The 22,092-nt window shown below is 44.9% G+C and overlaps 2 protein-coding genes across 6 annotated transcripts in view; one reads left to right on the top strand and one right to left on the bottom strand.

Moving 5' to 3' along the window:
- LOC119174357 (uncharacterized) overlaps window positions 1-2,964 on the bottom strand; it is a 142,469-nt gene extending 139,505 nt beyond the window's left edge. Inside the window, exon 1 of the mRNA XM_037425227.2 lies at window positions 1,890-2,964. Within this exon, the coding sequence (XP_037281124.2) occupies window positions 1,890-2,715 (826 nt within the window). The 5' untranslated portion in view covers window positions 2,716-2,964. The remainder of the gene's footprint in view (window positions 1-1,889) is intronic.
- LOC119174358 (uncharacterized) overlaps window positions 1-21,401 on the top strand; it is a 90,295-nt gene extending 68,894 nt beyond the window's left edge. For 3 of the 5 annotated variants that reach the window (XM_075895734.1, XM_075895733.1, XM_075895735.1), the window contains one exon: window positions 19,286-21,401. In XM_075895734.1, the coding sequence (XP_075751849.1) occupies window positions 19,286-19,955 (670 nt within the window). In that variant the 3' untranslated portion in view covers window positions 19,956-21,401. Of the gene's footprint in view, window positions 1-17,659; window positions 17,892-18,626; window positions 18,657-19,285 lie in introns of those variants that run through there. The other 2 variants (XM_037425229.2, XM_037425228.2) reach the window with 2 other exon arrangements.
- Window positions 21,402-22,092: the final 691 nt, after the last annotated feature.

Below are 22,092 nucleotides of genomic sequence, written 5' to 3'. Positions count from 1 at the left end.
CGGCACTTATTTAAACCAAAAGGAAGTCCCTAAAACGTTGAAAAATGAAAAGAAAGACCTGTTGCCCCTTCCGTCTCACTGAAAATGTGTATCGTCATTTGGTAACATTTCGCTCAACAAATAAATACGCTACAGTCAGCTACTCTCCGCAGGCTTCGCATGACATTGATTCCCATGGTTTGTGGGGTCGGCCGACTTTTCTTTCTTTTCGACGTCTGGGTGGCTCTTCTTCAGCTTAAGGGAGGAATGGGATAGCGAAATAGCCCACATCGAGTTTTTTCCTTCGTACGAGTAACCCTCAGCTGTATCCGTTACCAGAACGCTATCTGTACACTAGTTCCCTGTGTGAAGTTCCAAGTGGCTACATTGCCCTGTTAGATGGCAGCAAATGCTGCCATTTTAAAGCTAAGCAAAAAACAAAACTTGGCCACGCAGCGTCACGCGGCTTAACGTCATCCGATGTGATAGGAGACTGTAACGCGAGAGTGTTTGCGTAGATCGCCAGCTAAGTGTCCAAGATAAGAGGTGTCCATTTCTGGCGTTTCACGCCAGACGTTCCGAGTAGCTCAACGATTCAACATGACGTGCTGCTGCACAAGTCATGGTAACATATGATTCTTGAGAAAGTGAGAGGTTCTAGCTTTATAACAGAGCGATGATATTTGACAGTCAAAAAGCCATATCTTTCCATTTTTATCGTCATTTCATCGCTTATATAATTTTTTCGCTTTTAACGTTACCTCCACGAAAAATCAGTATTGCAAGTTTTTCGACGACCTTTAAAATAAACACGATAGTGTTGCAGGAATTACAGCCTTGTTTCTTGTACACCAGTTCGTATTTAAGGTGTGTGATCATGCACATCATTTTTGACGACCCACAAAGCAGTTCTTTCTTCGGGAAGACCAAGTCATTCCCGTTTCCTACGCTCATTTCGGGCCCGTTCCGTGTCAGGGTATAGTCACATAGTGTAGTGTTGTTGGATTGTTCTTTTTAAAGACGATAGTCGTTCTTGGGGACCTTCGACGCAAAACACTTGGTCTGTCTCTCTGTCTGTGCGTTTATCTGTTTGTACACCTTTAACGATACCCCAAACAGCAACAAAATATACCCCAAACGGCCGACCCCATCCTCAGCACCCACCAATATTGCTCAAGGTTCAGCGTTCACACTTCTGCAATTGTCAAATAAAAAATTATTATTGCGCATATCTGAGGCCCCGTAACAACATGTCGATATTCTGTGTGTCATTATACTAGAAAAGGCATGCATAAGTAATTCTAAGGCCCATAGTGTTTATCGCGCTGCGCTGGCAATGTAATGCTTGCACGAAAAGGCAAGTGTTTCCAAAGCTTTGCTAAGACGACACGGTGGTGGCTAAGATTACACCCGTCACCTTGTGTTCCACACCTTATCACCTCTGAGACGGGCGCGCATGCCGCGCGATTCGTTTTCCAAGAAAACGGCCAGATAATGCTCATGTCTCACGTGTGACGTGACTTGATGCGCTCGTTCGCCTCCACTGCACGCTCGAGGCACTCCAACGCAGCGCCTCCAGAATACCATTCACCAATTTTCTTGCGCAGAACATCAAACAAAACGTTTTGTTCAATCTCTCCAGACGTAATACTATCGTCTTTCGACGACATTTGCAGTGTAACATGCTGATACCGGGCCATTTTTTTTATTACGTGCACCAACACAACGCGAAAGAGAGCAGTGCTTATGTTCAAATAATTCATTCAGTATTACCATATGTAACTCATCCATTGCACCTTTGCGCGAAGATTACACGTTACAAAGGAAATATGGGACAGGACTGTCATTACTGTTGACGTCTTATATCCCAATAGACAACACATCTACTGCAGCAGTGGCAACACACTCACCTAGTCCTGGAGGCACTTCGGGGCAAAGAGGTCGTGTAACCACTTCGACAGTTGTCTTCTTCGCCTTGTCTGACGCAAGCTTTCGCGTCCGTCGCGCGCTGTCATTGTCTTCGTCGTCTTCGCGGGCTGCCGTAACGGCCGACACACCACCACCCGCGCGTCTGTACACATCATCTTTCACCAATTTCCACGAGACTCCGTCGTCGCTCGGCACTGCACTCACCAGCATATCCTCACGGACCGGCGCCGGCGACGTCAACCTCTGACGGTGCGGCGTCCCCGCCGAGGCACCAGCGAAAATGTCGCGTATTCTTGCCGCGTTCGCCAATCCCGTCAAGATTTTGATGTTGTTGTCCACAGTGGGCGCGTTGCGGTCCAGCAGGGCCTCGACCTGTAGCGCGTTAGGTCGCGCCCTGACCGCCGCTTGGGCCCGATTGTGACTAGCGTTGGGCTTGCGGTGCGAATAGTCCCCGCCCCGGGACCTGTGGACGGCCGACCAGGCCTGGAAGTGAGCCGTCGGAGACCCGGACGCGCCGCCTTCCGGGGACGAGGCCACAGGCCGCAGCTGTCCCGGGGAGACTACCGCGACCTGGGGCCTTGCCGGCGACGGCCTGGAGGTGCTGGCCAGTCGGCGCTGGAGGTAGATTGCCCGTCGGTGCGAGTGGATGACCGCGATTTGTACCAGTGTCACGAGTATGAGCGAGAGCACGAATATGAGCAGGAGGGCGGATGGCAGTAGGCGCATGACACGCTTGACCGTGCAACACACCACCGGGTGCACCACGTGGTGGTGCGGCGCCGCGGTCGCGCGTACCATGATGACCATGGTGTACCGCCGCGCCGCGGGGAGTTTGAACGGCGGCGGAGAAGTTTGGGAGCCGCGGCTACGCCGCTGCTCCTGCCGGCGGCGGCGGAGCTAGGAGGCAGCATGCGGGACGGGCCGCATCCCGGTCGCCTTCTGACGGAGGAGAGACACCTCTCTGAGCACCCCTTGGACCACGTTGGCACGCTCGAGAGATACGTGGTGGCGGGGCGGGGTGGGACCCCTCTCCCGGCCCGCTCGGCGATGTTGCGATCGATGGGTGGGAAGGCGAGTTGGAAAAAGCTTCATCGCCGTTGCCGTGGAGATCAGCATCCCTTCGTCCGGTGTTCTTCGCAGGCGCCGCGGACAGTTAGCGCCCTCTCTATGTTTCGCAAGTTGACTCCTTTTTCCATGGAGCTGTGGATGACTGATGCCCTCTTTCTTTCTAACGTGATACTAGGCGGTCGCCCCGCGATAAGTGTCGTAGTTTCGCGCGTATTATCCCCGCCAGAATCTTAAATGATTAAGGTTTAAGTATTCTGGAGGAATTCTTATCTGCGCGGCTATGAAAGCGTTTAGGCGAGATTTGCTCTAGATTTGCACATTTTGCGGCGGCTGCATTTCCGATGGAGGCGGAAATGTTGTAGGCCCGTGTGCTCAGATTTGGGCACACGTTAAAGAACCCCAGGTGGTCGAAATTTCCGGAGCCCTCCACTACGGCGTCTCTCATAATCATATGGTGGTTTTGGGACGTTAAACCCCACAAATCAATCAGATTTGCACAGTCCTCTTTGTCATACCAACGGCGATGGCTGCAATAAAAACTTTCAACGCTGCGTGCATCACACAACCTAACTTTATAAAGGGATATCTGCTCTTAATGTTGAGTTGAACATCAGAACTTAAGCACTTCGGAATAAAAAATGAACAGTAAATATGAGAAAGATGTGCTTTTTCCAAAATTATTGTACTGAAGAATCGATTTCTAAAATTTTCGTGGCTTTAGAAGCCACGTTATCAGTACAGAATTAATGAAATTTTATCTTGTCAACACCGGTTATTGTTTGGTATTGTTTCTTTGGCATGACCGAGTACGCAGCATGACCCGAGGAGTAATATCGGCGTTTCGCTTCACTGTTACAGATGTATGTCTCAACAGCACACGTGTCACGACAAAGTGGCATTTCTACTGAAAGCTTTTCCAGCCATAAAACCAATACATCTTCGTATCGCTATTTCCCAGGCTAATTTAATTTACTCTAGCGAACACACGTTTTAACCAATCGCCTGCTCACCGCATCTGACAAAGCGCTCAGAGAAATCCACGTGAACGGCAACACGTCACTTAACGTCACGCCGTAATTTGATAAATCGCGATGTACTGTCTCACAACTCAGTAGTTACCAGAGCAACGGCTCCTCTAAGGCGCTGATCAGGGAATGAATATCGATGCAGCAATGAAGGCAATCTCACAGCTCACTAAGGCAGCGTGTTTAAGACAGGAACAAGAGGTAAAGTAAAGGCAGGAATGTTAAGCAGTCTAGAACGATTGGCAAGCTACCCTACACTATACAGGGATCAGGGAGTTTTAAAGATGGAGAGAGATAGAGAGAGAAAGAGGAGAGCGTGCACACGTGAAGTCGCACTTCACAGTCGTCATAACAGTGTTAGTCTGTAACCACCGCTGCAAGTCTGTTTGAGAAGCTGTAAATGCCAAAGTATCTGGTAGCCACACCAGAAAGATGCTTTCCTCGGGTGATTGCGAGCTAACGAGGGCGCCAGGCAATTATCTTAATGAAATGGTCGTTTGAAAGCGCACGCAAGCAGTGTGGGCGACAAGGCTACATAAGTAGCGGTACGATCGTACATTCTTGTTTTATGTAATGGTTCCACATAAAACACAGTTGTCCATAATCTATCCGGAACAAAACAAAAAACTTGTTTCGGTGCATCTGGCTGTGATACGAAGTTTCGTGTCAGCCGATCTCTCACTTAATCAAGCTACAACTGCGTTGGTTGTTCTGCCTCCTGTTTCAGTTAAGGTTGCTATGTGATGACCTATTAGATATTGTTCTTTCTGGATCTTGGGCTTCAACTGTGCACATATAAATGTCTACAATATACGCGGCACAGTGTTTGTGGGCATTTGGTATAGATACACCCGGTAAGTAGTAAAAGACTCGCTGTACGTAACTTTCGACCCACAGTGCTAAAGTAGCAGTCTGTCCGGATTCTTATTCCTTATCATTTATTAATCACCTATAAGTGAACTAACCATTCACCGAAACCAACCACCTTAACAAGTAATTAACTATCGAAGGAGCCTTACTGAATAGGTGCCAATATATCAAAACATATAAGTGGCAAGGACAATGGTGACCACGTTTGCACATAGCCTCATTCTCTTATAATAATTAAGTGACCCGTGTGCGAAAACTATACATATATATATATATAAATATATATATATATATATATATATATATATATATATATATATATATATATATATATATATATATATATATATATATATATTCAAAACCTGACGAAGACCTGTCCACCCGTCAAACCGTTGGAGATAAAATTAAGACAACCGCTAAGATGTGCCTCTTCTATTCCCAAGTACGTAACAAACTTCATGTCAATCCAAGATGAAAGGTGTGAGAAACATACGCTTTCTGAAAAGAGCGCACGTGTTGTGTGTGTGTGTGTGTGTGTGTGTGTGTGTGTGAGTGTGTGAGTTTGTGTGTGTGTGTGTGTGTGTGTGTGGGTGTGCGTGTGTGTGTGTGAGTTTGTGTGTGTGTGTGTGTGTGTGTGTGTGTGTGTGTGTGTGTGCGTGCGTGTGTGTGTGTGTGTGTGTGTGTGTGTGTGTGTGTGTGTGTGTGTGTGTGTGTGTGTAGCAACTCCTTGCTAGGCCGACAAAGAAAAAAATCAAATACAAAGGTAACTCAGTGGTGGATCAGATTGATTAAAGCCCTTTAAATTGTTTACATTGAGGCGTGCAAAGTGCCACCATTGTATTTTGTTTAGGAATGCAAACCCTTTTTTCCAGCGAAAGCTGTTATAAGACCAGAATACGGGTCATGCACGGTGCCGTAGTTTCCGCCGCCGCCTGTGTCCGTCACCAGTATGGAACAAAAAACACTCAGTAAATGAAAACCCTAGTCAAACAATGGGATTTAAGCCCGGGTCCGCTGCATGCCAGCCCTGTATTCTACCACTGAGTCACGCCAATGCTTGGACTTCGTTTCTAAACTGCCGTTAGACAGGCTTCATATCGGGAAAGGAATCGAGTTAATATGAGTAATAAAGCGTTTTAGATCATCAAAGGAACGAACAGCCAGGCATCACACAAGACGAATTGCGTAGGAGTAGGTCGTCCAATGCTCCAACCTATTAGAAAACTTGGTCTTGATCACCTATTATCTATGGCGCATACCCACTTCAGGTATATGTCTTCATCGTCATCAGCCACTGCATGAAAAAATTGCACAAAATTCCTAACAATTGTGTAGCGGATACCACGCTTCTCCTAAGAATGACGAAGAATAGCATAGTGAATGCTGGCCTACACTACACAAACATTTTGATTATTTATGACGTAGTGGGTACCCAGCAGTCTGCCTGAATCATCCCAAAGAGTGTTTAGAAAAGGTTCGGAAAGGCCGCTCCCCTAGCTTTCACGGTGAAGGTGCCACGTGTTCTGCGCAGGCTTGGATTTTTTTTTTGCTTGTTAGGTATGTAGATGCTGCGCTTATGTAAGAAGGTGCCGTTCTCCACTGCCTCAGTAATCTCACGGATTGCCTTATGACTACCATTACTACCATTGCCAGTGACCTACTACCATTGCCATTGCCAATGACTATCATTGCCGGTGATTATGCAGTTAGCAAGTGAAGATACATTAATGCTGACTAAGATGATGAGCTGACTGACTGCTGACTAAAATGCCACAGGTCCGGCAATGCTGACTAAGATGACTAGCTGCTATATTCCAAAAACTACTAAAATGCTCACGAAATCTGTTATTCATGTATAATGCGGAAATAATAATACCGGACCAACCAGCAGGCGCATACATAACAGATTTCGTGAGCATTTTAATAATAATTGTTGTAGTTGGACGTCTCAAAAACACCATGAATATGAGAGAGAGTGAGAGAGAAAGAGAGAGAGAGGAAAGGCAGGGAGGTTAACCAAGCTTGGCTCGGTTGGCTATTCTACTATTATGAGAGGTGCCGTATGGTGTAGTGCCTCGGAAATTTCGACCACCTGGTGATCCTTAACGTGCATCTAAATCTAGGCACACGAGCCTCCGGCATTTTCGCCTCCATTAAAATGCAGCCGCTATACGGCCTGGATGCAATCCTGCGATCAGTGGGTCAGCAGCCGAATGTCATAGCCACAAGACCACTTGGGCGTGTGTGGCGAGCATTTTAATTTCCTCAGAACATTGCAGCCGGTCATCTTAGTCAGTGCTGCAGGAACTGGGCTTGTGCACCTTCATTTGGCAATTGCATAGTCATCGGCACAGGTATCAGCAAGGCGACCCTTGCGTCCAACGAGGCTATGGATATCACGAAAGCGGCACCTTCCTGTATCGGCACAGCATCTATTGACCAGCCGGAGGAGTTGGCATGCTTAAACAAAACTTAATGGTGTGGCTCTACATGTGCAATTATATAGTTTTCTAGGTGATTTAATTATGCGCCTTCACCCCCTAGTTAGTGCTCTATCTGGTTTTTCTTTGTCTGCCGGGCCAAGACTCTCAGCGTCTGCGCGCAATGGTCAACGTGTAAGCGTCGCCTGTGTTGAATAAACATTCTATTGGAAGCGAGCGAAAAGTCCTGTCATCCCTTTCTACGTCCGTGTCTTGTTTGTGCGCCACAATTTTGACGACGTATCACTACCGGCAAGCCCATTCGTACATTCTGTCTATGTGCGGATTAATTTGTCCAACAATATCCAAGAGGCGTTCATTCTGGTTCGTTTGAGCTGGTGGAAACCAAAAAGAAATTGTTTTCATCAAACGCATACGATCGTCTCCAGCAGTGTAGAGGGAACACTGTAAACGATGCACAGGCATACACATTCCCGTTTATCTCATATGCGCGTTTAACCTTTCTCCGGTCATTAGTTTGGTGGTTCGAGCGCAACTAATGCTAACACGCGCTCTGCGCAAATATCTCAAAATGCAGTGTCACAGCCATGGTCCTCTGCTCGACGACCTCAATTTAATGGGGGCCTCGGGGCATACACACATCATTTGTTTTTCGTTACTCTGTGGGGTCATGCGGCAGTCAATTTTTCTGTCCTTAAGAGCCCTCATCACGTTCCCTGGCGGACGCAAAAATTAACTTCACAATTTTGTTTCTTTTCTTTCCTTTTTTTTCGTGTACAAGGAAGAATCCACTCTTTATTTTTTTACCCATAGAGCTCTGCCTGTGGCACAGAACTGTTATATAAAAAAAGGCGTCACTGCAGCGTAGTAGCTAACGTTATCAACTGCTGCTGGCCGTATAAGACGTGGAATTTTCGATGGAGGCGCAAATGCTTGAGGCCTGTGTACTTGGATGTAGCGGCATCAGGAACGTAGCCAGAAAAAAAATCACAGCATATCCACGGAGTGAATGATGATTGATAGGGAGAAGCATTCGTCAGTCCCTTCGTGCCTCCATCCTTCCGTTCGTTCTTGCTCCCGTCCGTCCATGCGTCCGTCAGTGTGTCCGTCTATCTGTGTGAGCGTCAGTGCGTCCGTTCGTACATCCATTCTTCCATCTGTCCATTCGTTCGTCTTTCTGTCCGTCCGTCCGTGCGTCTTTTCATGCGGCCGTCTATCTGTCTGTCTGTCTGTCTGTCTGTCTGTCTGTCTGTCCGTGCGTCCGTCAGTCCGTTCGTCCATCTGTATGTCCATATGTCCATCCGTCTGTCTGTCTAGTGAACACTCCAAGTACAATCATCTCACAACTTTTCATCATGTATTCGTCATGTACAAGTGCCGCCACTTAGCGGAAATTGTAAGGACCACTCTTTGGGGTATGTGCCATCGGTGGTTACGCACTACAACGAGGGACGCGCAAGCCACACCACGAGGAGCATCACCCCTAAAACACCAATCGGGGGAAGGAAGAGGGTTTATCCCTCACACTCTGTTCCTTTGTCTGCGCCCAAGCGGTGCATGTTAAACAGCTCCAGGAGGTCAAAATTTCCGAAGCCCTTCATTACGGTGTATCTCATAATTTTGGGACGCTAAACACCTAGAATTATTATAACTATGTTTATGTCAATAAAAGCAGGAAGCCCATCTCTATAAACTTACACGCAGGGAGATGGCGTCAGATATATATATTGCAATAACGTCCCTCTCTGGTTCGCTGTCACTTTTTTTTTTTGCGTGTGTGTGTGCGAGAGAGAAAGAGAGAGAAAAAGCGAGCGCTGCTGAGGTAGATTACTTCGTGGTCCGAGAGTCGAACCCGCGGACTTGTCAGAGATGCGCATGGAGTGAGTATTTCTCCCGCTACCGACTGTGTTCTCGCTGTCGTTCAAAGCAGCTCAGTGTACGAAATGTCTTATTCTTGTGGGCCTTGTTGATGGAATGAAACAAAATATCGTCGGAAGTTAACTGGGAGCGGTAATATGTGAGTGCGTGAGTGAGTGAGTGAGTGAGTGAGTGAGTGAGTGAGTGAGTGAGTGAGTGAGTGAGTGAGTGAGTGAGTACCGCATTTCTGGGTGGCATTTCGTCACAACAAATGAGTCATTACTCTATAATGCACTATGGAGTGTTATTCGTTATTAAATTTGTTGAGCGTGCCGAGATCGATGTCGTATAAGGACTTGTGCATACGTCGGTGGTGTTAGAGCAGAACGACCGAAAAAAAAATTGGCCCCGTATCGGCATGTTACACAGCGAATGTCGTCGAAAGACGATAGTCTTGCGTCTGGAGAGAGGGAACAAAACGTTCATTTGATGTTCTGCGCAAGAAAATCGGTGAATGGTATTCTGGAGGCGCTGCGTTAGAATGCCTCGAGCGTGCAGCGGAAGCGAACGATCATCAAGTCACGTCACGTGCACGTGAGACGTGAGCGCTATCTGGCCGCTATCTTGGAAAACAAAGGGCGCGCGCCCTGCGCGCCCGTCTCGGAGTTGATGAAGGTGTACAACGCAAGACGACGGGTAGGTGCCACCACCGTGTCATCTCAGCAAATCGTTGGAAACACCTGCCTTTTCGTGCAAGCGTTGCATGGGTAGCGCAACGTGATAAACGCTACGGTTCTTAGAATTCCTTATGTATGCCTTTTCTAGTAAGACACACACATACACAATATTGACGTGTTGTTATGGTGCCACAGATATGCGCAATGATTGCTTTTTAATTTACAATCGCAGAAGTATGAACGCTGAATCTCGAGCACCATTGGTGGGCACTGTGGATGGGGTCGGCCGTTTGGAGTATCGTTTGGCCACTTTGGTACCGTTTAGAGACCGTTAAGGGCGGACAAACAGACAACTGTACAGACAGACAAGTGCACAGACAGACAGACCAAATTTTAAATGCGAAGCATTTCTTAGCGAACTTCGGCGACTTTGAGTCTATGCTATCTATCTATCTATCTATCTATCTATCTATCTATCTATCTATCTATCTATCTATCTATCTATCTATCTATCTATCTGTCTGTCTGTCTGTCTGTCTGTCTGTCTGTCTGTCTGTCTGTCTGTCTATCTATCTATCTAGCCGCCTACGACTCTTAGCTCTCCTGGCCGTTTCGATAATGGTATCGATACCAAACTTGGTATGACACAACATGACTGTATGAAGAACGTATTTGACTATCCTAACATTAAAATCATGACATGTATCCCATGAATGTCATGATTTACATTTCATGGTTCTGCAGCTCTTGCCGCAGTTTCGTTCACATGACATGTTGCAAAACTGGTATGGTAAGGCATGATTGCATGGCGAACACAAGCGACAGACCCTATCACGAAAATCATGACATGCGTGTCACGTAACAACATGACTACATGCTACGCTCATAATGTGCTGGCGGCCATTTAGCTAGCTTCACTTATATCAAATTTGGTATTACGGGACGTGAATGGATGACGAAGATGTGATACTGATGCAAACATGATAAACATGGCATGCATGTCATGTAACAACACGACTACATGCTACGTTCATGATGCACTCACGGCCGTTTTGCTAGCTTCACATGTATTAAACTCGATATTATCCGACGCGAATGGGCGGCATAGGTAAATGACACATCCCAACATGATGCCGCGACATGCGTGTCATGTAACGACATGACTGCATGCCACACTGATGATACACTCGCGGCTGTTTCGCTAGATTCACATATGCCAAATTTGGTATTACGTGACGCCAATGGCTGAGAAAGTTATGTGACTGGTGCAAACATGATAATCATGAGATGCGTGTCATGTAAGAATATGACTACATGCCACAGTCAAGGCGCCAATACATTTCGACGTGACGCAGTGCGCGCGCTCGCCGGCGCTCATTTCGTCGCGTCACGACGTGGCAACGGTCCTGCCATATACTCGCAGGCGCACGCCACGCTGCGTTGCTCTGACGCATGCGCGTTTCCGCGCGTATGTGGTCCCTTCATCACGGAAAGAGAGAGACGCAGTGTTGTCTGGGTAACGCATCGGCGCGAAATGCCGAAATGCACCATGTCGCATTTCGCGCCGGTTACCGTCGGGCTGCGCCGACGGACGCTGGTCCGCCTGGCGTCAGACTATAGAGTACTCGCGTTTTGCTAACGTAGCGTTGCTGTGCCCAGCGTGCGTGCGTGCTAACGCTACTTAGGAGTATATTGGGCCCTTCATGATGCGCTCGCGACTGTTTTGCTAGCTCCACATATGCCAAATTTGGTGTTACGTGACGTCAATAGATGACGAAATATATGAATGGTGCAAACTTGATAATCCAGACGCGTGTGTCATGTCAGAAGATGACAACATACCACACTCATAGCGTGACCGAGGCCGTTTCGCTAGCTCCACATATACTAAATTTGGTACCACGTGGCGTGAGTAGATGACGATGGTAAACGACGCATCCAAACATGGTAATCATGACACGGAAGTCAAGTACGGCATAATTTACCCCCACTTCGTAACGTTGCGCTGATTTTAAAGTGGCATATCAACATTCCTCATTCGTGCTTCGCATATCATCGATTCCCACTGTACGTGGGATCTGCCATTTGTTTTTTGTTTTTGCGTCGAAGGTCCCCAAGAAAGACTGTCGTCTTCAAAAAACGTTTAGACATTTAAAGGTTTATGCAGCATACCCGATAGTATGGTGTTGTCAACTATGATTGGTTTCTCTAAGGCTCATCATCTGGCTCCGAGCTTAAAACAAATGAGAAAAACAAACAACCCTTCGTCTCTCGTTCATCAATCCATATACAGGAGGCTACTGTGCCAGTTCCTGTTGAAATGTAACAAATCTTCAAAATAATGACATGCTATCACAAGTCGTGTGAGCACTAACACATCGCAGGTACCATCTCCTACAAACTAAATTATTCTTCCATCTTGTACGCTGCTGAAAGCTATGAGTTCACATACGCATCTTACATTGTTGTATCTTTTATTTATACTTACGAGTGTGAAATTTTCTCACGTTTTTATTCCCCTCATTTGTCTTCTCTGACACTTACGAGAGACATCCAGGCCTCGTTTGGAGCCTGTTTTTCTAACGACGAAGTCAATTAAGAAGACAGAAGATGAACAGAAAAAAAAACATTGATGGTGTAAATTAGTGACTCTCACCAACAACTCTCTACATCAGATCGGTAATCTGCAGCAGCAAAAAGACGGAATGCGGGACCATTTATCAAGATGAGCGGTGACAATAAAATCTCACTGATATACACTGTTCTGCTCCCGTTCATTAGGTGCGTACGAGACATACGCGCCAACGACGTCAACGCGCAAGCCAGATTTCACTCTCTCCCTCCCTTCGAAGCTAGATGAGCCACAATTATCGTGGTGAGGTTTGGCCAATTCATGATCGTTTAAACACTTTCTACGCAGTCAGTGTACAAGTTCACTGTCATGTGGGATGTGGCGCTGGTTATATAAACCTTCCCGTGAAGGTGGGAGGTGTGATTCTGGAAGGTGAGATGATAAAGATAGATGACACAATTAATATTGCGAGTGTCAAGAAAGTTAAAAAAGTATATGCGGTACTGTAATAGATACCGCCAAAGGCTGTAGCTGATTAGCTAAATAAGTCAGGGGGACTAATCATCTTAAACAAATCAACGATCACTACGAAGCTTGCTGGTGCTTACCTACTTACGGCGTAGAAACCTGGGGGGCTCACGATATGGGCTTAACGTGAATTACGGCGACACGGTGAGCCACGGAAAGAAATATGGTATATAAGTAACCTATACGGACAAGAAGAGATCAGAGTGTTTCAAAGCACAAACTGCTGTTAAGGACAGTTAAACCAATAATAAATGAACAAGGCATATAGAATGATGGCAATAGAACAGCTGATCAGTAAAAGTAACAGAACAGAGTGGATTCTATGAGAAGGCAAGCGTTCAAGGGGGAGGCAGAAAAGGTTGGCAGATGAGACTAACCTGTTTGCGAGTAAAATGTGTCCACACGAAGCACAGGACTGGTCGGTTTATTTGGCGAAACATATATCGGAGAAACATTTGCCCGCAATGGGCGTAGTGAGGCTGATCGTCGTGACGCCGCTAAGAATGGGCATCAGGCTTACTAACTCTTCGATGAAGGAAGCCGATACTTGGAGGGAAGGGGTGGAGTGGACGCCAACGTACACACCCAGTGAAATCAATCGTGTGTATTGCGCCATCTTTCATACAAACCCATTGTTTCTTCATTCTTGCGGCCTCTTGAAGTGGTATTTCAGCTGGCTACGTGTGGCTCTCAACACTTCATTTTGCTAGAGAATGTTCTCGTACAAGTTGATGCACTTCACGAGAAAGATTCGCTAAAGTGGCTAAAGCCACCCGAAGCTACCGCAACATTGCAATGTGTTCCGTATACTACCCACGTTGTTAGGCCTGTGTTAGATCACATACAAATTTCTAACTGGATGGATCGTAACAAATACAGGGCGTATAACTGTCCCGACAGTGACAGCATGGTACTCGCGACACTGCATTAAACGTTAGAACAGTAACGCAAAATCCGGGATGGCTGTAACACTGGGCGCTAAGAGAGACGACGCACGCTGATCTTAACTGAGGAAATCCCTCCTAGCTCTTGCCGTTCACGTTCTACGTAATTTTACTTGGTGGTGGTGGTGGTGGTGGTGAAAAACATTTATTTACAAAAGAGAGGTGTAGGACCTCTGTAGAGGCCCCTACAGACTAGGTGGAGTCTCTATTCCGGGACCCCATTGGTTAAAGCCGCCGTCTTGGCTCTCTGGACCAAGGCCTGCTGGGCCTGAAGGTCTGAGCAGCCGAGCAGGGCCGCCTCCCAGTCCTCTCGACTTGGGGCAGACGAAGAAAAGCGGGATTCGACCATTGATTAATATTCTTCGTGCTGTTTGCAAAGATATATGTCAGTAAGCAAATAATAATCAACACCCACACGTTTGTAAATATACAAAAGTGCGTGAACAGAAACAGAGACGACAATCAGAATGTCGATTTGTTCCTTCGACATCCTGATTGCCGTCTCTGTTTCTTATTACATTATATACACCAGAAGAAGAAGAAAATGATAGCAGCACCACAAAAGGCAGCATGTTTTCTTCTGGCAGCTGAGCGTCTCAGAACAACTATGTGCACTGTGCAGAAGCAAATATATTTGCACCAGCATGAGGTATATTCTGTGCGAAAGGGAAATGTAGAGATAACTCGGCATATTTCAATTTAAGTTTGAGGCATTTGCCCCGACAAAACCTGTAAGTAACTCTCACTTTCATTGACGCCCAGGTGTGAAGCGCTGAATATGAGGCACAGTAAGTATCCATAAAAAGAAGACGGCAGGGAAAACATGAGTGCAGGATTGACACAGGAATAGATAACGTTAATGTACGAGATAAAAAAAACTTAGATATCAACGGCAAGATTAGCTAATGACAATAGTTGAGTTGTTTCTGATTTTGATCGTGCCATGCGATCTTTTGGATTTTATGTCAAGAGTTCACTGGATTCAGGGTTAATTTTAGCCAAAGTGGGAAGCAAGAGAATAGAAATCCGTCCGTGCAGAATATGATCCGATGGTTTTTCAGAGGGAACGTATTTTATAAATGAGCTGTATATACTTCAGAATTTAGGACTACTTTTACTAGTACCACTACTACTACTACTACCACTTCGACGGTAATAAGCACTGATAAGCTGCTACTACTACTACTACTGCTACTACTGCTGCTACCTACTACTATGGTGATAACACCGATTACTACTACTACTGCCGTGAAAACACAAACAGCTACTACTATTGGTACTACTATTACTGCTACTACTACTACTACTACTACTACTACTACTATGATTATAACACCAACTGCGTCCAGAACAACTTGCAGTTGACATAGTTAAATAAAGGAAACAAGGCGTTTCTCATAATCATATGGTGGTTTTGGGACGTTAAACCACACATAACAATCAATCAAATGATTGAAATAAATACAAATCAAAACAAGTATAGCGTACGTTATAACAAAACGCAAGTATAACTTCGTCAAAACACATCATTTTTATAACGTTTCATGGATAGATTGTGACAAACTAAATGCATTTCAGGGTTATTTCAAACTTGAAAGTTACAGAATTTCAGTGTGTGCGACAAACACACGTATACCCGCGGGCGCACATACGCACGGATACGCACAGACTCTTTTTTTTTTACTTTTTATCTGTATCATCATCACGCATCTACTCCAGGCTGCCATTCAAGAATGAAAGTCTGGGGGAGAAGGGGGGGGGGGGCAGGCTGGAGTTTAGTTATCCATTGGCAAAATTTTGCCGCCCCGCCCCCTGAATGTGGCCGCTTCCACCAACCCACTGGCGTAGCCAGAGTGAGGGGTAAATGTAAAAATCCCCCACCCCACCCCCCAAAAAAAATTTCTTCGCTTTCTTATGAGTTTACACATACGTGCAAATACAAGAGCGTGGACGAGCATACATAAAGTATCGATGAGACCTTAGCCTCCTTCTGGCTACGCTATTGCCGCCAACTACTCTGTTCTAATTAACGTATCCATGTGGGAGGTACATGCATACGTATGCATGTACCCCAGTGACGTATGCATGTGGGAAATGGGAGGTACATACATAGCCTTCATAGATTACGGGAAGGCGATTGATTCAATAGAAATATGGGCTGTCATGCAGACAGTGCGAAGTCAGGGCATCGACGAAGCATGTATTAATATCGTGGAAGAAATCTACAGCGCATTAACTGCTACCATAGTGCTTCATAAAGAAAGCAACAGAATGCCAATCAAGAAGGGTGTAAGGCAGGGGAATACAATCTCCCCAATGCTTTTTTTCCGCGGGCTTACATGAGGTTTTCAGAGGCATAGAATGGGAAGAGTTAGGGATGAGGTGATAGAGAACACCTTAGTAAATGGCGCTTTGCCGATAACAATGAATTGCTGAGTAACTAAGGGACAAATTGCAACTCATGATTACGGAGTTAGACAAGGAAAGCAGAAGGATAGGTCTGAAAATTAGTCTGTGGAAAACGAAATCAATGTACGACAACCTTGGAAGAGAACAGCGCTTCGAGATAGGTGATGGCGCACTTCAAATTGTAAAACGCTATGTCTGCTTAGGACAGGTATTAACCGCGGAGCCGAACCACGAGATTGAAGTAACTAGATAATAAGAATTGAGTGGAGCACATTTGGAAAGCACTCTCAATTCTTGACAGGTACATTGCCACTATACCTCAAGAGGAAGGTAAATAACAACTGCTTCTTGCTGGTACTTAGCTACGGGACAGAAACTTGGAGACTTACAAAGAAGGTTAAGCTTAAATTGAGGACGACACAGCGATCAATGGAAAGGAAAATTGGTAGGTGTAACCTTAAGAGACAAGAATATAGCAGGGTGGATCAGGGAACAAATCATGGTGAAGGATATCATAGTTGAAATCAAGTAGGGGAAATGGACATGAGCCGGGCATGTAACGCGTACACAGGATAACCACTGGTCATTAAGGGTAACTACTGAGATTCCCAGAGAAGATAAGCGGGTTAGTGGGAGACAGAAGTTAGGCGGGCAGATGAGATTAAAAAGTTTGCGGGTATAAAATTGCAGCAGCCAACACAGGACCGAGTTGATTGGCGGAACATGGAAGAGGCCTTTGTCCTGCAGGCTGCAGTAAACGTAGTCAGGCTGATGATGATGAGGATGATGATGACTAAAGCTAAAATGATGATGGTGCTAAAGCTAAAAACTTCCTCGACCTAATTACAGGTTTGCATATGCAACACTAGAATTTGATAAGATACAGTCACTCACTATATCATATAGGTTTAAACGAAGCCCCATACTGGAAGCAACCCCATTTCCTCGCATCCTGTTCACAGAATTTCGTTCGGAGCAGGCTTTGCCAGCTCTTCCAGAAAGTACACGCAATCCTTCAGACCATTTTCGTTCCAAATACTCTCCTTCTTGATCTCTTTTGTTTTTAAAGTTTTATAGGAGAAGCATTACATCTTGAAATCAATTACGTGCCTTGTGTTCCCATCCCACGAAAGCGAAACAGCAACCGAAACCGAAACTTGCACGACTGCGCCCTTAGTGTCCAGTCTTTGCATTATTTGTCTTCACAGGCCACATTCTACTCACACGTTGTAAGTAATCTATTCGCAGTACTTCTAAAAATGAAACCTGCAAGTGCACTCTAAATATTTTTTGAATATATATTTGTATATTTAGGGCTAAAATGTGCATTCTTTTGTAGCGCTCAAGATTATCTCTGATGTGAGCCAGGCAAGCCGCTATCGACACCACGCGATGGCAGCTGTTGCAATTGTAATTTACCGACGTGATTTTCTTTCTGCCTCAGTTTTCGTTATTTGTAAAGCCCTAAGAGCGCTGATATTTTGAAAGGACGTTCCGTTTTGAATGTGTAAACATGTGATGGGCTATTGTGCCCCTTTTCTTTCTCGCTAACGTCTTCTGTGCGGCACGAATACGCGTATTCGTAACAGGTAAGACATCGCTTCAGCGCTTGCTCTGCAACGTTAGCTTCGTTACCTTTGGGGAGTGTCTCGATCGCCTTCAGCAAGCATTTAGCGCACGAATACGCGCGCTGTATTCACTGCCGCGAGTCTAGTCATGTGCAAGCTCACCGATCGAGTAAGCGTAAGATACCGTCTAGAGAATGTGTTCCAAGCTCCTTTAGCATCGCTGTTGACAAACGCCACGTCGTTTATAGCTGGGCCAGTCTGTAGCGTGAACTCTTGACCTTTAAGAATAAGACAAAAAGAGCTGAGTACGTTGTTGGTGCTTTGGTTGTTTTCTTTGTCACTAAACATCTGGGCCATCGATTGTTGCTGATCCCTTCTGACGCTTTATACGCTATCTGGTGTTTGTGATTTCTATTCACTGGTCGTCTTGTTAAAGGATGTTTCACATCACTGCTTGAGACGTAAGAAAAAAAATGTGCGGAGGACTTTTCTTTGATAGTGTATCTGTAATTTTTGTGCCGATCGATATGTTCCGTTGTTGGTCGAGATCGAGAAATCCGATCTCCATACGGACGCTGATCGCAATCAAAAGTACCCGTTTTGCGCCGATTTAACTCTGTTCATTATACTTGTTATCTATCTAAAGCAGGCGTTGTGTTAACTGTTGTCTCGCCGTAGTTTATCTAATCTTTGCGTCTGTGCGTTTTTCGTGCTTTTGTTCTAGCCACTTGGGTCGTTGCTTTGCTTTCGTTTCAGTGTTGAAAGACAGCCGGAGGTAGGGACGGAGTAAGTATATAAATATACATTACACGCAGGTATTCAAATGGGATTATAGACACACCGCTCACCCGCGAAAATGGGATCCTAGCTATGCATCTGAGTCCCACTTGTATCGAATTGCATGTGTCGAGTGGATAGAATGGATAATTCCGTTCTGTTCAAGGTTCTGTCTAAGCGAATTCAGCTATAATCTGTCCGTTGCTGTCGTAAGGCAGTTATTGTGAACTGCTGAGGCGAAACACGTTGGTTCGATCCCAGCCGTGGTGGCCGCATTTCGATGGAGGCAATATAATAATAGGGGCCCGTACATCGTGTGCTACGACAGCGCATGTTGAAGAGCCCAATGATCGAAGTTTCCGGTGCCCTGCACTATCATGCCCTTCGCTTTTATGTGCACATTGCGTACTTTTTGAGTGTCATTCAATGAATTTTCACACAAAAAAAATGTGTGGAAGGGACCATTGTCACGATATACGAAAGATTTTTGGAAACCTCATTCTCCCTAAGTGAAGTATATTACTGCAGGTATTTGGCTAAGCAGCCTGGTACCAGAGCCATACTGCTAAAATGCCCACGTAACTTTGCAGCCATTATGCTTGTTTCCTTACCGCATTGTTTCTGTTCCTCCAACGCAGGTGCAAAATGAACTTGCCACACTTTCGTCGAAAGAGACTCTTGGCATATCTGGTTGCGGCAGGCCTTCTGCTTCTCACTCTCAACTACATCCTCAAGTCGGAAGAAGCCAATGGCTGTGGCCGCACCTCTGACACAGGACCGTGCCTCTTATCACTTTTTCCGAAGGTGTTAGACTCACTCACAGCCCAGGGAGTCTCTAGTTACCTGTGCTATTATGCCCTTTGGGGTGCTTTGAAAGACCAGCAGCCATTGCCTTGGACGAACAAAGTCGAGCTTTGTCTTCGTAATGAAGAGCTCTCTGATCTAGACGAAGGCCAACTGTTGAAGTCATTTCGTAGATATGGCGTAAATGCTTATTATGACTCGGCAAACGGGCTCTACAGAGCAAAACTCAAAGATGGAAGCAGCGCATGTGAGGTGTACCTGTACGTCTTTGAAGAAGACAAAATCGTTCACCGAGTGCGCAGGGTCGGCTGGAAAAACAGGCTGCTGCCGCCTGATTCGTGTGACACATTGCATTGCTTTCCTGTGTCGCTGCTGACACCCCCGCTCAAAGAGACAACGTTCCTGGGAGCTGCGGTGAATGTTCCACATGATGGCATCGAAGTGCTAAAGTACATGTTTCCTGACTCATGGTGGAAAGGAGAGGTGCCGCCCAAGTGTGACTAAATGTCATAACGAAACGTGATCGAGTACTTCTTTCGAGACTTTCTTGCCTTTCAGTTTTATGCATATCATTGTTATAATGCCTAATCAGATCGCTCATGATTACCCAGGGTGGTTTTGCAATAGTTCTACAGAATGCAAAACCGTAATTTAATCTAAGGCCTATTGAAAATAATTGTCCCTTTCAACTAATCTTCATTTTGTGAGCCAGTAGCTATAAGCCTTTGAAGTACTTTAAATGTATTCGTATTTCATTTTATTTATTGACAATAATGATGCTTGTTATTAGGTGCACAAACCAATTTAAATATGAGCCCTGTGGAACTGCAGCACCTGCAGTCGCCTTTCTATATCCTTTTTAAAAGTAGAAATTTTTTATGCATATGCTTTCGAACACAGAAGAATTTTTTTGTGTGGGCACATTATATGCTATTGATTGAGCTTTTTTTATTGTTAGTAGCATTCTCTTATTGCTCGCTGTTTTTAGAAAATTGTGGAAGTTTGCTTTCATACAGTCGTACGTCCTCATCTAGTCACTTCGTATTCACACATAATGTCTCAATAGCTGTAAACTATGCTTGCCTTTGTTGCGGTCAAAATATTTGTGAGGGCACTTTTTCAGTGTCTTTCAAAGAATTCGCTGTGTTTTGATAGAGCTTATGGTTCAACCTTTTCTCAGTTTTGTGGTTATGGATTTCCCCCTTTTCAGCCACCAAATCATGAACAATATTTCGTATACTATTATGGTTCAATCTGTAGAGTTTGGAGCTCAATTAACATGAGCCATTAGTTGGGCTATTCACTACAGTCAAACATTACCATATACCTCAGCTGTTCAGGTATAGTACATATTGAAAATCTCCTATGCTTCCACCAAGCAGTCATTTATTGTTCCCTGCCGGCATGTCGTGCCCTGAAGGGCTATAGAATTTAACTTTTTTTATTATTTTCTACACTGACACTTTGATGCTCATTTTAGCAGTTTCACACAGTACTTAAGTTGCCTGCATAACAAGTATCATAAAAATGCATCATACCATGATGCTTATATGAAAAGAATGAGTTTGTTGCTTCAGTCTGTATTATGCAAGCCACAATCCTTTTAGAATTGACACATTTTGTGCATAACCTTGGAAAGTTTGACGTGTTGAGCAGTTAACATAAGCTTATGACTCAGATGCAATTCTAGTAAAATGCCCAAACCTAGTCTTTCATTTACATGTAATTGTATGTTCGAGTGTGTGCCTGTTTGTGACTAACTTGTGCATGCCTGGTTTTTTTTCATTTTATACTTGTAGTGTTACGATTTAAATTATTTTCTTTCAAACTCAGTGTTTTCAGAATTTGCGGCACATGTGTTTTAGAGCTGCTAACTTGTGGGATGAGCGCTGGGTGTGGCATGGAAGTTTCCTGTATTTACTGCATTAAATTTTAATTTTTCTCAAGCAACTTTGTATCATAAGTTCTTTGTCATACATGAACATTATTCTCTTATCGGAAGAGCTGGCCATCGCATACATCAACTAAATCTTTGGACTGCGACAGTGATTACAATTTTTTTAACTAATCATTCAATTGTGTGAAAGTTTGCAGCTTGGCGATAATGTACTAAGTAAGATGCTATTGTCCATAACTTCTTGAGTTGCTTAACTGCTGTGCAAGTCCTTATATTTTTAAAGCATACTGTCAGTCTTTTAATAGGTTTACTTGGCAGGTAGTAAAATGCGCACCAAGGTTGTGAAGCCCTAGGGAGAACTACCTGTTGTATACGTAGACTTCAGCCTTGTACAGTCACTTTTAGACTGAAGCCTGACTATTTATTGAAATGTGATAATTTAATGTGTAATTTTGGTTCATACACTCATACAAAATGTCAATATAAAGGAGTGTGAGTGCATGAATCAAGTAGGTATAAAAAGTGTGCGCTTATTGGGATTCGCATATTCAGGTCTACTTTTGCAAACCAGTACCCTGTGTGCGTACTGCGTAACGTGTTGCTCTTGTCACATGTGTGTGTACTTGTCTGATAATGGATACGTGAATTTCCTTCTGTCATTATTATATGCAAAAGGTACTTCACATCTTAGTTAAAATTACACTTTGAATATAACGCATATTGCTTTCTTCTAATCAATAGACT

The sequence above is a fragment of the Rhipicephalus microplus genome, chromosome 5 (genome assembly GCF_043290135.1).
Source record: "Rhipicephalus microplus isolate Deutch F79 chromosome 5, USDA_Rmic, whole genome shotgun sequence".
Taxonomy (NCBI): Eukaryota; Metazoa; Arthropoda; class Arachnida; order Ixodida; family Ixodidae; genus Rhipicephalus; species Rhipicephalus microplus.
The sequence above is the reverse complement of the archived record's forward strand: the minus strand, read 5'-3'. Positions and strand labels throughout refer to the sequence as shown.